This window comes from Orussus abietinus, unplaced genomic scaffold (genome assembly GCF_000612105.2).
Source record: "Orussus abietinus isolate OABI.00-Male unplaced genomic scaffold, Oabi_2.0 scaffold82, whole genome shotgun sequence".
In the NCBI taxonomy this organism is placed as follows: Eukaryota; Metazoa; Arthropoda; class Insecta; order Hymenoptera; family Orussidae; genus Orussus; species Orussus abietinus.
Genome location: NW_019394247.1, coordinates 176,286 through 192,360, shown reverse-complemented (window position 1 = coordinate 192,360; position 16,075 = coordinate 176,286). Strand labels below are relative to the sequence as shown.

Here is a 16,075-nt window from a genome sequence, read left to right as displayed (position 1 = left end):
ATAAAAATACGCGCGACAGGGGAATGAGGGACGGATGGAAAATAGAAAACGTCGATCAGGAGACGTCGCGAAACCATGAAATCGGCGCAAATCGATTAATCAATCCCGTTTACAGGTGAACGGTGAGAAGAAGCTTGCATTGCGCCTGAGTCGCTGCGACGCGACTGAGAAAAGGACGCAAGGGAATGCTTGGCAAATCGGCTACGTCCCTTTCTCTGTTCTTCATTCCCTCTAAGGCGAATCAACGAATAAGGGAATTACGACGCGGATGAAGAATTGAAACTGGGTTTTCCTCGGCGGTACTAACTAAGCCTAACTTTAAGGGACTGCCTGGCTACGAGTCTGTCCGCGCGGTTATAAAACAAAGAAAAAATATATATTTATATATGTACGACGCGTGAAATATCGCGCGATGTGGTACGTAGAAGAGAGAATCCGCGATTCGCACATAAATTAACAGCGAGTCTCTCTTTCTCTCGCTCGGTTTGTACTATTCGTTTTGTGGGCGAAGGCCGGCCCTTCCCAGTTGCCTCGAAAAGGACGAAGGGAGACGTTAAGGGAGTCGATAAGAAGCGAAGGAGAACTTTCCCGAGATTTACAGCTCCTCTCTGTCTCTCCCTTCCCCTTCCTTCTCAATAGACGAGCGATTTAATAATTTGCGAATTTATACCGAGGCGACAGGCCAATCTCGCGGGACGAATCCGCGAATTGTTGCCGCGACGGTTCTCACCCGCGGGGTATTTCGGGAACGTTATCTCTCCTCTCTCGCGTTTAGGTGATAAGGCGATTATGCGATAAGTCTATGAGATGCATCCAAGAGGATGCAACCCTCTGGACGGCTTCTTTTTCTTTTTTTTCTTTCCCTTCTAATTATCTTTTCGGACAATTGTTAAGATCGTCGCGAAAATCGACGACCCAGGGTCTTCGGTTCTATTTTTGTTCTATTTTTTTTTTCAGTTCTTCCTTCGGGTTCTTATCGGGCTCCTCGTCTTATCGATCTATTCTCCTATCGTCTCGCCTCGTACTCCGGAATGTGTGTCTCTCTTTCTCTCTCTCTTTCTCTTTCTTTTATCTCCCTCTCTTCATGGTTTCGCCCTCTTTGCACCTCCGTAATCGCGACGCGATCGAGCGTTATCAATCGAGCAGTCCCTATCTCTATACCCAGGATTCCTTTGTTATCAGGGCTTAGGCGTCCCCTCGGAAGGTCAGGAAGGCGTCCACCAGGAAGAGGATCCCCTCGATGATGCTGATGGACCCCTTGGCTAGGCCCGTGTCGCGGAAGGACGAGTTGTAGTTGACCTTCTGGAAGAACTCGATGTTCAAGGCACCCGCGACGATGAAGAGCACGCAGCCGATAAGGCTGAAGAAGAGGTCCTGCAAGGATATTTCGAATCAGCTGTTTAGTGATAAAGAGGCCCTGCAAGGATATTTAAAATGAGCTATTTTTTATCACGAGGTGGCGCTTATTTTTTTTTTTTATGAAAAACTCGTCACGACTCGATAACGAAGATATTTTCCAATGAGCAATTTTTTATGTGTCTTTTGTTGTTTGTTTTTTTTTCTTATCAAGGATTCATTGATTTCAGATATTACCACTCGGCGGTTTACGGGGGTTCCCATGACGCTGCCGGCGAAGAGGCCCACCAGGATGATAAGGTATCCTCCGAAGGTCCCCATGGTGATCATCGCCGTGTGATTGCTGCCTGCATTGAACGAGTTGTAGTGCAGTCCGATAAGGATGCACACTATCAGCTGGAACGGAGGATATATCTCGTGAATTCGGGGATTAAGACCTCTGGATAGGGATGTAGTATCATGATTGCGTCTCGAAATGATAAAAGCTATCTAAAGAAATGCGTCCAATGAAGAGAATCGAGAGGTTACGAATTTCAAGCGCGTTACGTTTCACCTTTCGTTTCTCTTCGATGGTCAGGCCGGAAGTGTACGTGGCGGGCACTTCCGGTTTTCTGTGGCGAGTATATGCGAATAATAAAGCGTGCCTATGGGCGCGCGAGTATTGTCGCAATCGTCGATTATGTCACGCTCCATTCTCGAGGCTGACCCTCTCGTTTCCTCTCTTTTTATCTCGTTATCTTTCTCTTCCCGCGTCGTCGCGACGTGCGTCGTTCTTTCCATTCACGGCTACTTTACCGAGTGATTGCGCTCAATCCTCCTTTTATGCATTTCGAGATGAAGATACTCACCAACTCGAGGAACTTGACGATGGTCAACCTCGTGATAGTGGCCATGGCGATCTGGAAACAAAAGAGAGATTAGTTTTAGCCGGAGAATTCAGAAATCGCAATAGAAGCAAGGATCGATAGCACGTTTGATGCTCGATCGTTCGCTAGACTACCGATGGCGGCGCTGTAATCTCACCGTCTCTCTTAAGGGGTTACGAAAGTGCCTTAAACACGTGTTAATGTTTTTAATTACTCGTTGCAGTAGGTTTCGAGTGAACTTCGTACCGTTTCTTCCTCTCTCTTTATCCTACATTCATGGTCAACTTGCAGGGATGGAAAAAAAATGCGTGAAACGCGAATTGTGTCCTCTGTCGCGATTATACGTTCGCTCTTATCACTGAAACGTGCGCAGCCCCGCCAATGTCAATTCGTCTCGAGGTGTAGCCACTTTTAACGATTCGCTAGCGAGTAAGAGATCTGAAAGTCGACCGAGTTGTTGAGAATCCATCGAGTCAAAACCTCGGATCCGTTATGAATTATTCGCCCCAGGTGAAAATTTCGATTCTTGACAGAGAGCGTTATCATTGAAGTTAAGTCGTCATCTTTAAATTGAAAGAAACACGAAAATTGATTAAGTCGACGTTTTGGACAAATCGCGTAGCTTTATCATAAGGTATGAGCGCCGTTTGACACGACACCTCCCCAGGTGAAAATCCCGTTCCGAATTGTGATAAAGAGCGCCGATAAGGCTGACCTCGCGGTTCGCCTTATCGCGTCTAAAAGCCAGCCTGTATCGATTCCGCATAAAAGCGACAAGAGCGACCGATGACTGTAGCCGAGATACATGATGCGATATGAGATCATCGATCTCGAGGAACGTCTCGTAGAGGAATGCTGATGTTTTTCTATTTTCAACGCGATGATTTCACGACTCTCGCGGCAGGGCGTTTCCGTTCGAGCTAGGATTATTTCATTCGGCCACGGGAGGCTGGATTTTCGGGGAGAGCGATTCCCTAGGGAAGAAAGGTAGATTTGTGGGAAAAGTGCGACCGACCTCGGAGGAGCTGGGTCAGTGGGACGGAATCCGACGACCCTGGGCCCCAGAAATGGGCAGAACGACGTAAAAGTCGACCAAGAGAGGGAAGAATTGCGCGACACTCGCTCGGTCGGTTCCCCTTCTCGGTTTCGACTTCTACATAACTCGGGAAATTTTATCTGTTCGTCAATTGTTGGAAAACTAGAGCGAACTGATTATCTCGGATTTATTTCCTAATTATTTTCTATTTATTTCCTATTTATTTCCGTCACTTAGGGAACTCCACCCGTGATAAGAATTTATCACCGAGCTCCCACGGTCGCAGTGGAAATTTTTATTCCGCGGATAAGGAGCCGCTCTCTGTGAAAATAATTTTAATATCGACAGCTGGGTCGAGTTATGTTGGGTATTGTACTAAGTGGCGTAGACCGCCTGTTTTCATACAATAATTATAAAGAGATCGAGGTAAAACTCCAGAAATCCCCTGGATTCGTGCTTTCCGAGGCCCTAGTTGACTACAGAGGGACCCCCTGCGCCATCTGTGATTTCCGTGTCAACTAAATTTTCACTCCGAGACCTCGTGTTACCATCGCATTAGCATACCAGCGCATAAGACACTTTTCTCGCCTTTATCCCGTTCAAATGCGAGTTTCTCGATTACCAGAGTGTTATAAATTCTCGTACAATTGTCCTGACCCTTTCGTTTCTCATATTAGAGCCTTCAATAATCGGATATTAATCGAAATATGAGAGCTCGACGCCACTTTGGTTCTGGTCTGGGCAAAGTTAAAAAATTTTGTTGGAACATCTGAAATTCTCAAAGTGTCAGGATAATTCCTAGGTGCTCACGAGTCATGTGTGAATGTTTTTGGTTCGATCCAATCCCCTTAAAAAAATGTTTTATTCGAATCGAACGATTTTCACTTCACCTTAATACAGACGGAAAGGCCGCGTCTATTTTCGCGTAGGCGCCTCCGCGATATTTCCGAGCCGCCCCAAGGCGCATAATGCGGCTTTCGGAAATGGATAATTCAAGGAGGAAGAGGGAGAAGGAGAGGAAGCCGACTGTTTGGAAATCGAGTCTGGAAGCTGTGCGTTACGAAAATAAACCTGGCAAGATGCGAGCCTCCATTTCATGGCGTGGAAAGAATTTCTTCGAAGGTCTTCACACTCGAAGAGACGTTTATTCCTGATATCCGGGACGAGTCGGAAAGGGAAATGATAAGGACGCAGGAAACGGGGCAGAATTAGAATTGATTCGAAGGAAGTTCTAGGGATAAGCTAGGGGAAATATGTCTATGACTGGGAGGAGACTAGGGTACTAGAACGTGCGTAAAATCAATAGTATGTATAAGGATAATAGAGGAAAGGGGACAGAAATAGATACAAATAAGAATTAATTAATAGATAACTAGGGCAGATGTTAAGCGAGAGCGAATTAAAAGTTAATAAGAACGAAAAATAGCCGATGAAACATTTTAAAAAAAAAGAAAAAAAAAGGAAAAGGAGGGGAATGAAAATTAGTGTTAAGAGCAACTTCGAAGCATGATTCAGAGCAATTGTAAAGTTAGTTTCCTAAGGCAGTATTATATAAATTCTTTTAAAGGCGAGCAAAGTGAGGAGGAAGAAGTCGAAGCGTCCCTTGGCAGAAAGGACGCCGAGACGCTCGAAGGGACGCCAAGGCGCCGAAATGTCCGAATCCTTGCCTCGATTACCAGGGATTTCGTTCCGAATACATTCTAGAATAAGGAAGATAGCCAGAAGAGTGGGAAAGACGAAGATTCGAGAATAATTCCCGGCCGTGATATCACTAAGAAGCGAGCGAAACTTGTAATAAGAGAGCCTCGCCTTTCGGCCCACGCCCTTCGGCGTCTTCGATTTTTTCCCCGCCGACCGATCCGACCTCGTCTTCCCTTGTAATTTTTTTCCCCTTCCGGAGACGTTCTCACCCCCGGGAAAAATGACGAGAACCTCGCTAAGCGATTCGGGCCCGTGGGAGAATTTTTACAAAGGACGCGCAACAGGTGGATCGCGGTAGGACACGCCGCGTCTTCTCTCCCTTCGGTGGGAAAAAAAAATTCCAATCGAATCGATTTCGAGGGCGGATCGACTAGTGCTGATTTCAGAGATGTTTAGACCGAGGGAAGAGTTAGAGGGAATTTAATTAGCGGCGTTTAATTGTTGGGAATATGTATCATTAAGTGATGTACGTACGTACTCTTTCTTTTTCTGGTTTCGGGAGACTCGAGGCGGAAGAGGAAGGAGACGCTCGATGGAGGCCTTTCGAGAGGTCGAATGTCGTGCTCGTTCCTTGCCGACTGTCGAGAGACTACGGGCGAGGATCTACGCTTACGAAGAAGCGTACTTCCAAGTCCGCGTCCCTTCTCCCCACTCTTTCAACGACGCACCAGAAACGGTGCGTTCGTCGTAACGCGTGTTCGCGACGTTTCCTGGGAGCGTGACCCATTGCTTGCCCTCCTTCGTGGGGGCGTTGAGCCTGCGCTGAATTTTTCCAGATCCTCAGAAAATTTTTCCTCGAAACCTTTATTCCTTGCCTTTAAAATGAGCCCTAGTGAGAGCTTTTACGATTTTTCTCAAAGGAGATATGAATTTTTGAAGAATCCTCCACCTCCATGGGAGAACCATGACTCTGTCTCCTTCGGGAGGGCATTGAGTCCTCGTAGAATTTTTTTCAGAACTTCGATCTAATTTTCCCTCAAACTTCCACTATTTTGCCGTGAAAAAGTAGCTGTCACATGAGTGCGTGGGATTTTTTCCGACGGAGATAGGAATTTTCTAAAAGTTCGCGCTTATCAAGCAATTGGAGCTCCTTTAAGAGGGACCCGAGAAAAACATTTTCAGAGTGCCTTTTAATTCCTCAGGGAAATCTCGCGGTGGTAAATGAAGCTATAGGTCTACGAGAATTTAGTCGTCATTTATTACATGATGTAGGTCTGCTTTACATCATGATTTATTAAAAGTCGCTCACGTCGAACGTAGTATAGGTTGGCGGAATTCGCTCGTCTCTCTTGCTTCGCGTACTCTTTCTTTCTTTCTTCGGCACCTTCGGGTCGCTCTACAGCCCAGAGTGTAGGTCAGGGCTGTGTAAAATTACTCCTTAGTTTGTAAACAAATCGGATTTCCGCGAGCAGAATCGACAAATTTCGAATTCTCAACTTGAAGCCGAACGACGAATTATACGAGGCGTTCTGTAATCGTTTACGAAGGCGAACTTCAAAGTAGCTTTACAAGCACAAGGCAAAATATAATCGTAACATTGTTAATTACATTATTAATCAGTAACATCGATACAAGTACTGTAAGGCAAAAAACGCTCCCAGGAAACGACAGAATTTTTCGAGTGACCTGATATAATAATCTCCCACTTTTCCAAATTAAGGAATACCTTAAAACTGTTAAATCGAGAACTAACGTATTGCTTGTCGTTCATCTCGTTATAAATATCAATATTATCGCTACTATTGATATAATCAATACTATCATTAACGGCACTCTACCTAACTGTACATTATTTAATAATACATACAAGCCGATCAAATTAACTCCACTTTTAGGAACAGTTTCTTTTTCTTCTTTTTAAATTTGGCGCCAAAGAATTTGATCGATGGTCAAACTTGAACGCCAATAAATTTGATTTACATTTGATTTGCGGTTTAACGAGGCGGCTTTCATGGATATTCATGTAATCGATATTCGCCGAGATTCCTCGAAAATGTCGCCCAAGTCGTCAAAGTCGAAGTAAAGGAGCTCGGCGTTTTTTCTTCTATTTTTTTCCCCCGACCTTGACAACTCGGATGCCGCGAATAAATTATTCATTACATTAGCTCGAGGTATCTCGATCTTCGGGGGGGGAAGTGACGTCACCATTGCGTGATATCACGCCCGAGATATATCAGATATATGACGAGGCGACAAGATTCGTGCGTTCCATCTACGGGCGTGACATCATTGTTCCCGACATTCGCGATGATGATAAATCTCGATCGCCCGGGAATTCGGAGTTTCCGCGTTTTCCGGGCCATGGAAGAAGACGGAGATATTTCGAGTGCGTCCACAGGCTTTCGGGGATCCATTATCTTCCTCTTCTCTCTTCTCGACTTGGCGGCGAATTGCTTGATTTAATTACGCCCTTTGACGAGCGGGAATTAGTGTCACATTACGTGCACCACTTGGAACTCGTGCGTGGGCCGCGCGGGCTCGTTCTTCTTTTTCAAGTAATTCCACAGATCGACGCAGCAGCAATACACAGCCAGGTCGTCCTCCACCTGGAAACGTGGACAATTGAGATTACTAACCAAACCAGCAGACCATGGGATTATTAATAATCCATTTATCAATCTATATGTAAAGCTTGAATTCGAGCCCGCTTCTTGATTTATCCGTTGGCGGTTTCGCTAAGAGCTTCGCGCGAGCGCCGAGGGATGACGCCACTAGTTGAAGTCGCCGCAATCGCGCGAAGCGACGTTATCGATCGTTTCGAGAGAAAGGTAATTCGTTTCGATCTATCGAGTTGAGGGATCGAAGGGGAGGTTTGAGTTCGAATTTTTCCAAATTTATCCTTACTCCCTGCTCGACTGTCAAGTGGGACGGCATGGCGTCCAAATTGGCGATGGGTCTAAGTTCGCCGGGTCGCTCGCGGCGGTCTTCGACTCCGACTTCGTCTTCCGGATCTATTTCTACTTCCTGTTGATCCCGCGTGTCTTGACCTTCCAGAGTTTCGGAACTCGAGCTGGAAGTCTCAACCTCGTCCATTGCTGCCTCCAGTTTCCGCCTCCGGCTCTCCTGTACAGGTAAGAGCCAGCGGTTAATTATTTACTTTCCAAGTGAATCTTTTCACGCGTAAATTCTCACGTTAACGACACTCGAGTTAAAATCCTTAACCGAGGATTACCTAACGCGCGATTAGAATTAACCGCCCGACTTCATATGATCACCAGACGATTTTAATCTTCGGTTAGTTTAACTTTCGCCGGTGCAACACAATATCTAATCATTCTTTTAGAGTTTTACTTTCAACGCGCTTTATTATTCTTATATTGATTATTATTTTATTAACAGACCGCTTGAAGGACGTCGCAGAAGAGGAAGAATGAGATCAGGTAGAGACACATCCCGAAGATGGAGAAGATGCAGACGGAGAAGTCGTGAATGTAGACGGGATGCTGGAGCAACTCTTCGTCGGTTACCTGGTCCAGGTCGATGTGCACCTTCGCGTGGCGCATCGCGGCGATTCCTCCAGATATCATCAGAATAGCTCCCACAATGGATGGATAAACTGCCTAAAAAGAAGATTCCTTTCTTTTGTAATTAACAGAACGCACTATTGTCCTAGAGATTGTATCAGGTCGTTTTTCCTTTATTTTGATCACTTAATACCCATAATTAATTATTTGAGAAGGTTTAACGAAGGCATTTAAAATTAGGCGTGATGCGATCTCCTTATAAAAAGCACTTTTTAAATATTAAATAATCCTCTTTATGAAGGATTAATAGAGGGGCTATGAAGTATCCATAAAAGTGGAAAAGAATTTTGGAACGACCTGATAAATAGTCTCCACAGTTCCTGTATCATTATTGCTCACGAACTCGTGCTTGTTCTCCAGGATGTTCGTGAAAATCCGCAGGACCATAAGGACGAGGCTTATCAGGATGCAAATAGGATGCACCAGGAAGAAGAGACTTCCCTCTTCCGGGATCAACGGGACCTGCGGCTCCTTTTTATGCAGCCTGCGATTCTTCGCAAGGTACACGTGATGAAAAATCAGGATAGTCATTGCAGTCAGCTGGAAAAAGAAATATTAAACGAGCTCGAAGAATTTCGAGTATCCTGCACTCAAAACCAGAAAAAAAGGAATTCCTAGTAAGCGAACCAGAATTCCTATTATTTTCATATTTTATTTTATATATTCTTTCGGATTAGATATATATATTTTTTTTAATCAGATTGGACTGTTAAATGTGCCCTTATTATTTTTATCTATCATCATATTGCCATCACATTAACCAGACTTTCTCATTAATGATAACCAGAAATCTTTTAGCTAGGAACGTCTGGTAACATTAATCCATTTTTTTTCATTTTTAATAAGGGTTCATTCTCTTCGTCTTTGTAATTCATGGTTGAGCTGTTCGACGTAATTCGTGATAGGCGTTTCTGTCGCGGATTTATCACGGGTCGCTCGCTCCGAGAGAGGAAGAAAGAGGAGGAAAGAGGGAGGGGAGAGGGAATAGTTATGTAATCGGGGACGACATCCGGTAATTCGAGCGAGAGATTCGTAAACACGAGTCCGCTGGCAATTGTTAATGCAAATTTAGAACCGAATAGCAACCAGGACACACCTGTCGCCTTTAATTGCGAATTAATTACCAGCCTGCCGATTATTACGAACCGATCCTTTAATTAGGAATTTTTTTTTCATGATTCTTCAGCCCTTTTAATTCATGATTCTTCAGATAATAGATAGGAAAATGATAATGCGAAATAAGGGGAAGAATCTATATCACGCGTTTCCACTTAACATTTTAATTCTTTTAATTCATGATTCTTTAGAAAATAAAAAGGAAAACGAGGGAAAGCAAAATGGCGACCGCGCGTGGGTCAGTCCTCATCTAGGCAAGGGTTAAATTCGAAGGTTATTAATTTTTTTTCCTCCCTCATTTCTTTTCATTCTCTTCGCGACGTGGAACAAGGAGAGGAGTCTATGACACGGTTTTATCGAGCAATTAGATTATTCGCCTGTCGAGGTTGTAATTTCCGTTTTATTCGTGCCGCATCGGCGCTCTCATCTGGGTCATCGAGGCACAGTCATTCCTTGTCAGTAAAAACCGGGATTCAGACTCGCGTAATCGGAGATCGGACACGTAGTCCCTCGGGAAAGGGGAGCGAGAAATGCCACGTAGGACGTATATCGAATTGCGGGAATAAATCCGCCTCGAGATTATCGCACGCGACCTGATCTCCTCCGGCCACGTGCCAGGTGACATAATAATTGATAAGCGTCGATAATTTCCCACCTTAGGTGTCACTATGCCGACCTCGTTATGATCTGCTGAGATGACACCTCGAGGCATATCTTCCCTCTACATTGTTTTTTTTCCCCTCCCCTTGTACCATTTAAAAAATCGCAAATGACGTCTAATTTATAACGTTGGATCGGAAATTATGCAAATTAATTACAGAAATTATGGATCTAGATCGCGGAACTGAACAGCTGATTGCAGATTCAAATGACCGAAATTTATGTTCCATGTCGGGAATTTAAATGACGGTCTACTTTATGGGGAATTTAATCGGGGAAAAATTTGCGAAGAATTTCAGGTTTCTTTTCTTTTATTTCTTCTTTTTTCTCCCCTCCTTTTTATGATTTACCAGTTGCAAGCAGTGGAGGGACGAGTACGCTAGTTTCTCGAGGTTAGGATTTCGGTGGAATTTCTTTTGATCCTTGTGGAAGATGCTGGCGATCTTCGCGGCCTCCTGGAGCTTCTGGAACTCCGCCGACACGTCCTTCCTCCTCTCCATGGGGGGTCCTCCTCATCTCGCGGCGCCTTTTCCTCGAAAATGTGAAAAATGTTTCCTTGAACCGTCGAAAAGTTGGCAGAAAAATGGCGGACCTCGCGATCGATCGATCCAATTAAGTCCAATTGGATGATGCCATTAATCGATTAATGGAATCTTTTCGATCGACTTTGCAGATCGCCAGAACTTTTCCAACGAGTCGACCTCCAGATCGATTTATTGGCTCAGTTGGCTTGTATTAATAATCGATTGGAATCTTTCCTACCTCGGGATTTATCTATCGGCTTGACTCAAATGCTCTGTTAATTGATTTATGGGATTTTTTTTTCAGAGTGGGGTCCCTCCTGCCGATTTCGATGGCTGCTGGGATCTTTCCGATGGGTCGGCCTCGGGATCGACGAGAAAATAGAAAAAAGGAAAAGAAGAAGATGCTCCTCGGTTTATTCAGCTGGAGAGGGAGAAAACCTTCGGAGAGGTAAGGAACCGATCATTTTTAACCGATCCTCTGGTATTTCTCTGAGTCGTTAATCCTACGGTTAGAAATCGAATGATTTTACCTGGGATTTTCAAAGGGGACGATCGGGAAGAATGAAAAGAAAAAGGAATAAAAAAAGATGACCCCTCTTCAAGGAACGTGATCTCCGGGTTCTCTTGCATAATCCCCGTGAAATGACGGGCTCGATTTTCTCCTGGACGTCACGATCGGTTTCACCGGCACTCCCGGAGGTCCCAGGAGATTCCGGGAGTTTCCTAGATATTCCTATAATTTCCTCGGAATTTTTCACGGTTTCTAAACTCTCACTTTCTGGGGCTGCTCCGGCTTCCCGGGGTTTACCTTTTTCTTCCTCCCCCAGTTGCGGTCGAGAACGTCCTGTGGAAGTTATCCAGGATGTCCCGGAGGATCCTGGGAAGTCCAGGATTTTCTTCAAATGTTGGAGATATTCTAGAATTTCTCAGGAAATTTTGGAAAATCTCTCAGATTTTCTAGAAATTTATTTTCAATTCTTTCCACTCTCACTTTCCGAGTCGCCTCGCTCCCCTCTCAGGATTGACCTTTTTCTTTCTCCCATTCTCAGTCGAGAAAGTCATCGCAGGATTTTTCCAGGACATCTTGGAGATGTCTTGGAGGGTCCTGGAAAACACGGCGACCGGATGTCGCACCGTTAAGCGATCGTTAATTAATTACCTGCGGGGGAGCGAGGGTAAGACCGTGAGTTACGTCGCATCGCGTAAAAGTCGGGGGCGTAAAAATGGTAATTGGCCACGAGGACCGACGTAACGGCGGCTCAGCTCGTAAAGGGGCGAGGAGAAAAAGGAAAGTGTCCTTTTACGAGGCTCCTGGAGGATTCGCGAGGCGATTACGCCTTGCACGCGAGTCGCCTTCCCCGGCGAGAGCCGGTCGACCTTGCGGATCGATCGCCGATCGGATCGATCGAGAGGAATCGAGTCGTTCCTGGTCTTTCTTTGAGCCTGGGGGAAGGAAGGAAAATCCTATCGATCGATTTTCCGCACCCATTTCCTGGTCTTCGCTATAGGGACAGTGACAGCGAAAGAGAGAGAAAAAAAGGGATTTCCTGATTTCGCATCCTTTTCCATTTCATTCTCGACATAAAGACAATGTAAGAGGGAGAGAGAGAAATATAGAGATCTCAGGATATAGAATAAGGAAGAAGAGAAGGAGAGGGAATTGTATTATCAAGGGAAAGGAAATGATGATAGAGAATACTTAGGAAAATGTGGAGAGGTTAGAGTGACACGAGGAATGGAGAGAGAAAGCCTCGGGAAAATGGAAAAGCAGACGGTTTTCGAGAGGGAATGAAAATATCACTAAGGAAGAGAGGTTAGCTTGATGTCTGGACCAGGAAGAGAGAAAATTGAAAGACGTGGCGAGGAAAGAGAGGGTACTTTGATGTATCGATTTATCTCGTTCGCCTGTTTCTCGTCCATCGATCTGCCGCGATATTTTTGGATCCCCCTCAGCTTCCGGAGGTCTTCGGATCTCTTGAGGCCGTTTGATGATTTCGATCGCTGCTCGTCTCCCGTTAACGGCAGCCATTAACCCAGTTACGACACTTGGCTCCGTTAACGAGCGTAATTGTTAACGACGCGAGAGCGAAGCGCGCCGCGCGGCACAGGAGGCCCTTTGTCGGCGGCGGCGTCCGGAAAATATTCCGCACGCGGCCAGGCGGCTCCGGAGGATTCGGCAAATTTTCGGGAACTTCCCGAGACCTCGAGGAAGCTGGTAAAAAATATTTCGCCGCTTGGACCAAGCCCGAAATGGGGTAGAAAAAACATTAAAAGCTTGCGGATCGATAAGACCGAAAGAGCGCCGCCGACTCCTCTTGACATATGGGCGAAATTCCTTGAGGCGTGCAAGCCATAGTGGACCAAATGGACACAGCGTGCCCTTACTTACAAAAGTGGTCTAAGCAATGATCTAAAAAAAAAATGAATTTATTCCATACCTTGCGTTGGGTCGTTTTACATTGCTACGTTTAAATTAAAGAAATAACTAATGTTTAGTAAGGAAATAGAAATTACTCGGACCACTTTCGGGATTATCGACACGAGTATGATCCTTGTACAGTACCGAAAGGGGTATCTTGCTTGGGTCGATTTAGATTGCTACGTTTAAATTAAATAAATAACGAATGTTTAGGAGGAAAATAGAAATGACTCGGACCACTTTCGGGATTATCGACACGGGTATGATCCTTGTACAGTACCGAAAGGGTAAAGGCTCCGCTTCGCCGCAGCGTTTTCGCGCGAATGCCCGAGGCGAACGCCTCGTAAAGCCTTCCCGGCTCTTCCCGGCTCTCCCGGGCGTTCCTCCCGAGGGAGGGGCCTCTGTCGATTCATCCGAGGGCCAAACATTCCGCGGCGAGGCCGCGCGGACTTCCTGCAGCGGCCTTATGCGCTGCAAGTTGCGTTATCTCGAGTCTGGAGGACGTCCCGAGGGAGCTGCGGCCTCGATAGCGGGATAAAAGGCCCTCCGAAATGAAAACAGGGATCCCACGAAGGCAAACAGGGATTCCGAGAAGGTAAACAGGGATTCCGGGAAGAGTAACAGGTCCCATGGGACCGTATATCTGTCGAACCCATTTATAAAGATGCAATAATTTATTTAATATAGTATCATTTAAAGGAGCTATTTGCCCGGAATATTTACCATTTAAAAGTGGAGAAAATCCTCGATGCTACCGAATTTATTTCTACCTCCTTTTTTGGGAATATGGAGCTGGAGTATCTTGGGCTTACTAACCCTTTGAACACGGAGACATTTTGACGTATGGGCGAAATTCCTCTGACCGTGCAGGGAATATTGGACCAAACGTCGGGCGCCTTTAGGCGCTCTTAGTAGCCAAAGGGTTAATAAATCATTCCTCTCTTTTTTTTTCTTTCTCTTCCTCTCTCGATCGGAATCACCTCGGCAGGAATTCCGGGAACGGCCAAGGCCGTTTACGAAATCCCTGGACGAGGAATTCCCCGGTAATCCTCGCTTTCACTCGCTTTTCCACGGCTTAAAGGAGTCCCGAGGGAAGGCCGAGGGGGGGCATTGGGCAATCCGATTTTTCTCCCGATCGGGATCGATCGCACTTTTTATCATTCCCTCTCCGTAGGGGAATTCTCACTTCCGCCCGAGAAAACGAGTCCAGGGCTCGACTTGATTTACGCCGAGTCGTTCCTGTCGGCAAGCAGGTTGCCTGCTGCAGGAAACAGGAAATCCTGCAGGAGCAAACCGAGCAGAAACCGGGAGAGAGAGACCGGAGAGGGGCAAGTAGAGAGAGGGAGAGGGAAAAAAAGGACTTTTCCGCTCCTGTTGGGAACCTTCCCTTTCATGGGGGGGTCGTGAATTCCCATCCATTCCCAATGAAATTCAGATCTCTTGACCACTTGCTTCACCATATCTTTAAAAGTATTAAAAGAAAAAAAATTAGTCACAGTCTCTCCATGGGGTGTTTAAAATTTTTTTTTTTTTTCTCTAACTCTTCACTCCGTAAATTTTGCTGTGTTTTTCAATTCTTCTTCAATTTTTCCCTATATGGTTTTTGCGACAAATCTTGCTGTTTTTTTATTTTCCACTTTCCCGAAAATGGCTGAGAGGTGTGACGATGTTGATGAATTATCATCCAAGGGATACAATTAATTAAGCCTCTACATTGTGATCCCCCTCTTATTTATTTTTTTTTTTTCCGTAAAATTTCATCCTCCAATTTCTGCACATTTTTTTTTTATATTTTCCTCGCTTTTATCTCCACTCCCATTTTTTTCCTCACCACTTTCCCCAAAATGGCGGGGAGGTGTCGCTCCGATGTTGATGAATTATCATCCAGGGGATAGGGTTAATTAAACCGAGTGCCATCTGCGCCGCTCCCTCGGGAACCCCTGGGTGGTCCCAGGGACGTGGAGAGTCATCGCCGACGCCGATACGCAGAGCTGGGGCGAGAGAAAAAAAAAAAAAAGGAAAAAGAAAAATAAATAAAAATAAAAATAATAATCGCCAGCCAACGCCCGAAGGACGCGTTTTCATCGCGCGGTCTCTCCGCCGGGTTTACGGACGCGCCGAAAATAAACGGCCGGGAAAACGGCGACGTCCGGGGTGAACCGTCGTCGGGCGTCGCGACGCCTCGGCTTCTGCGCGCCGAGACGTCGGATTTGCGACTCTAGAGAAGGAGCGAGAAAGATGGGATGTTCCGAGGTTATGTCGGTCCCCACACTTTAGAAGGGATAAAAAAGGAAAGAAGACAGAGGGGTTGCTCTTTCGTAGATCGCTGTTAGATAGGCCGCCGCCATATTGGGCTGTGTAATCAGTTTAGATGAAGGGAAGAGGGAGAAAAATGTCTTAAGGTGTATGCCATGGTTTGGGATGTGATATGTATGGAGGTTATCTTGGTATATATTCTCTTGAAGGATAAAAAAGATATTCCTCTTTCTGTATCGTTGGGTAGTTTCCATTTTGCCATTTTGCGCCGCTCCCTCTTTCGATTCCGCTGCCTTCGTAGCCAGACACTTCATGGTCAAAAGGGAGAAAATGAGAGAAATACTCCTTCTGTTATTTCTATTTCTGTCCCCATGGTCAGATATTTCATGATCGGAGAGTTTATAGCCGAATGAGAGAAATAATACTCCTTCTGTTAACCGTTTTTCAGTTCTGCAATCTTCCTGCTCAGATCGACATGCGAACACCACGTGTCCCGCGTCCTTAAAAAATACATTCGCGAAGAGAAGGACGCCGAAGAACATCGGGGACGAAGAGGATGGAATCGCATCCAGGCATGTATTTCTCATGAAAGTTTGAAAACTCGTCCATTAGGGCGA

The 16,075-nt window shown here is 45.5% G+C and overlaps 1 protein-coding gene across 2 annotated transcripts; it reads right to left on the bottom strand.

Annotated features, from left to right (window-relative positions):
* Window positions 1-858: 858 nt before the first annotated feature.
* Window positions 859-5,575, bottom strand: LOC105695106. Of its 2 annotated transcripts, none has more exons than XM_023433372.1 (4): window positions 5,434-5,575; window positions 2,205-2,255; window positions 1,594-1,752; window positions 859-1,374 (listed from the first exon to the last, which is right to left on the bottom strand). In XM_023433372.1, exons 2-4 carry the CDS (start codon window positions 2,247-2,249, stop codon window positions 1,186-1,188), a joined length of 393 nt encoding a protein of 130 aa, XP_023289140.1. In that variant the 5' UTR covers window positions 2,250-2,255; window positions 5,434-5,575; the 3' UTR covers window positions 859-1,185. The 2 variants fall into 2 exon arrangements, with proteins under 2 accessions (XP_023289140.1, XP_012271825.1); XM_012416402.2 differs by having other exon boundaries at window positions 5,438-5,575.
* Window positions 5,576-16,075: the final 10,500 nt, after the last annotated feature.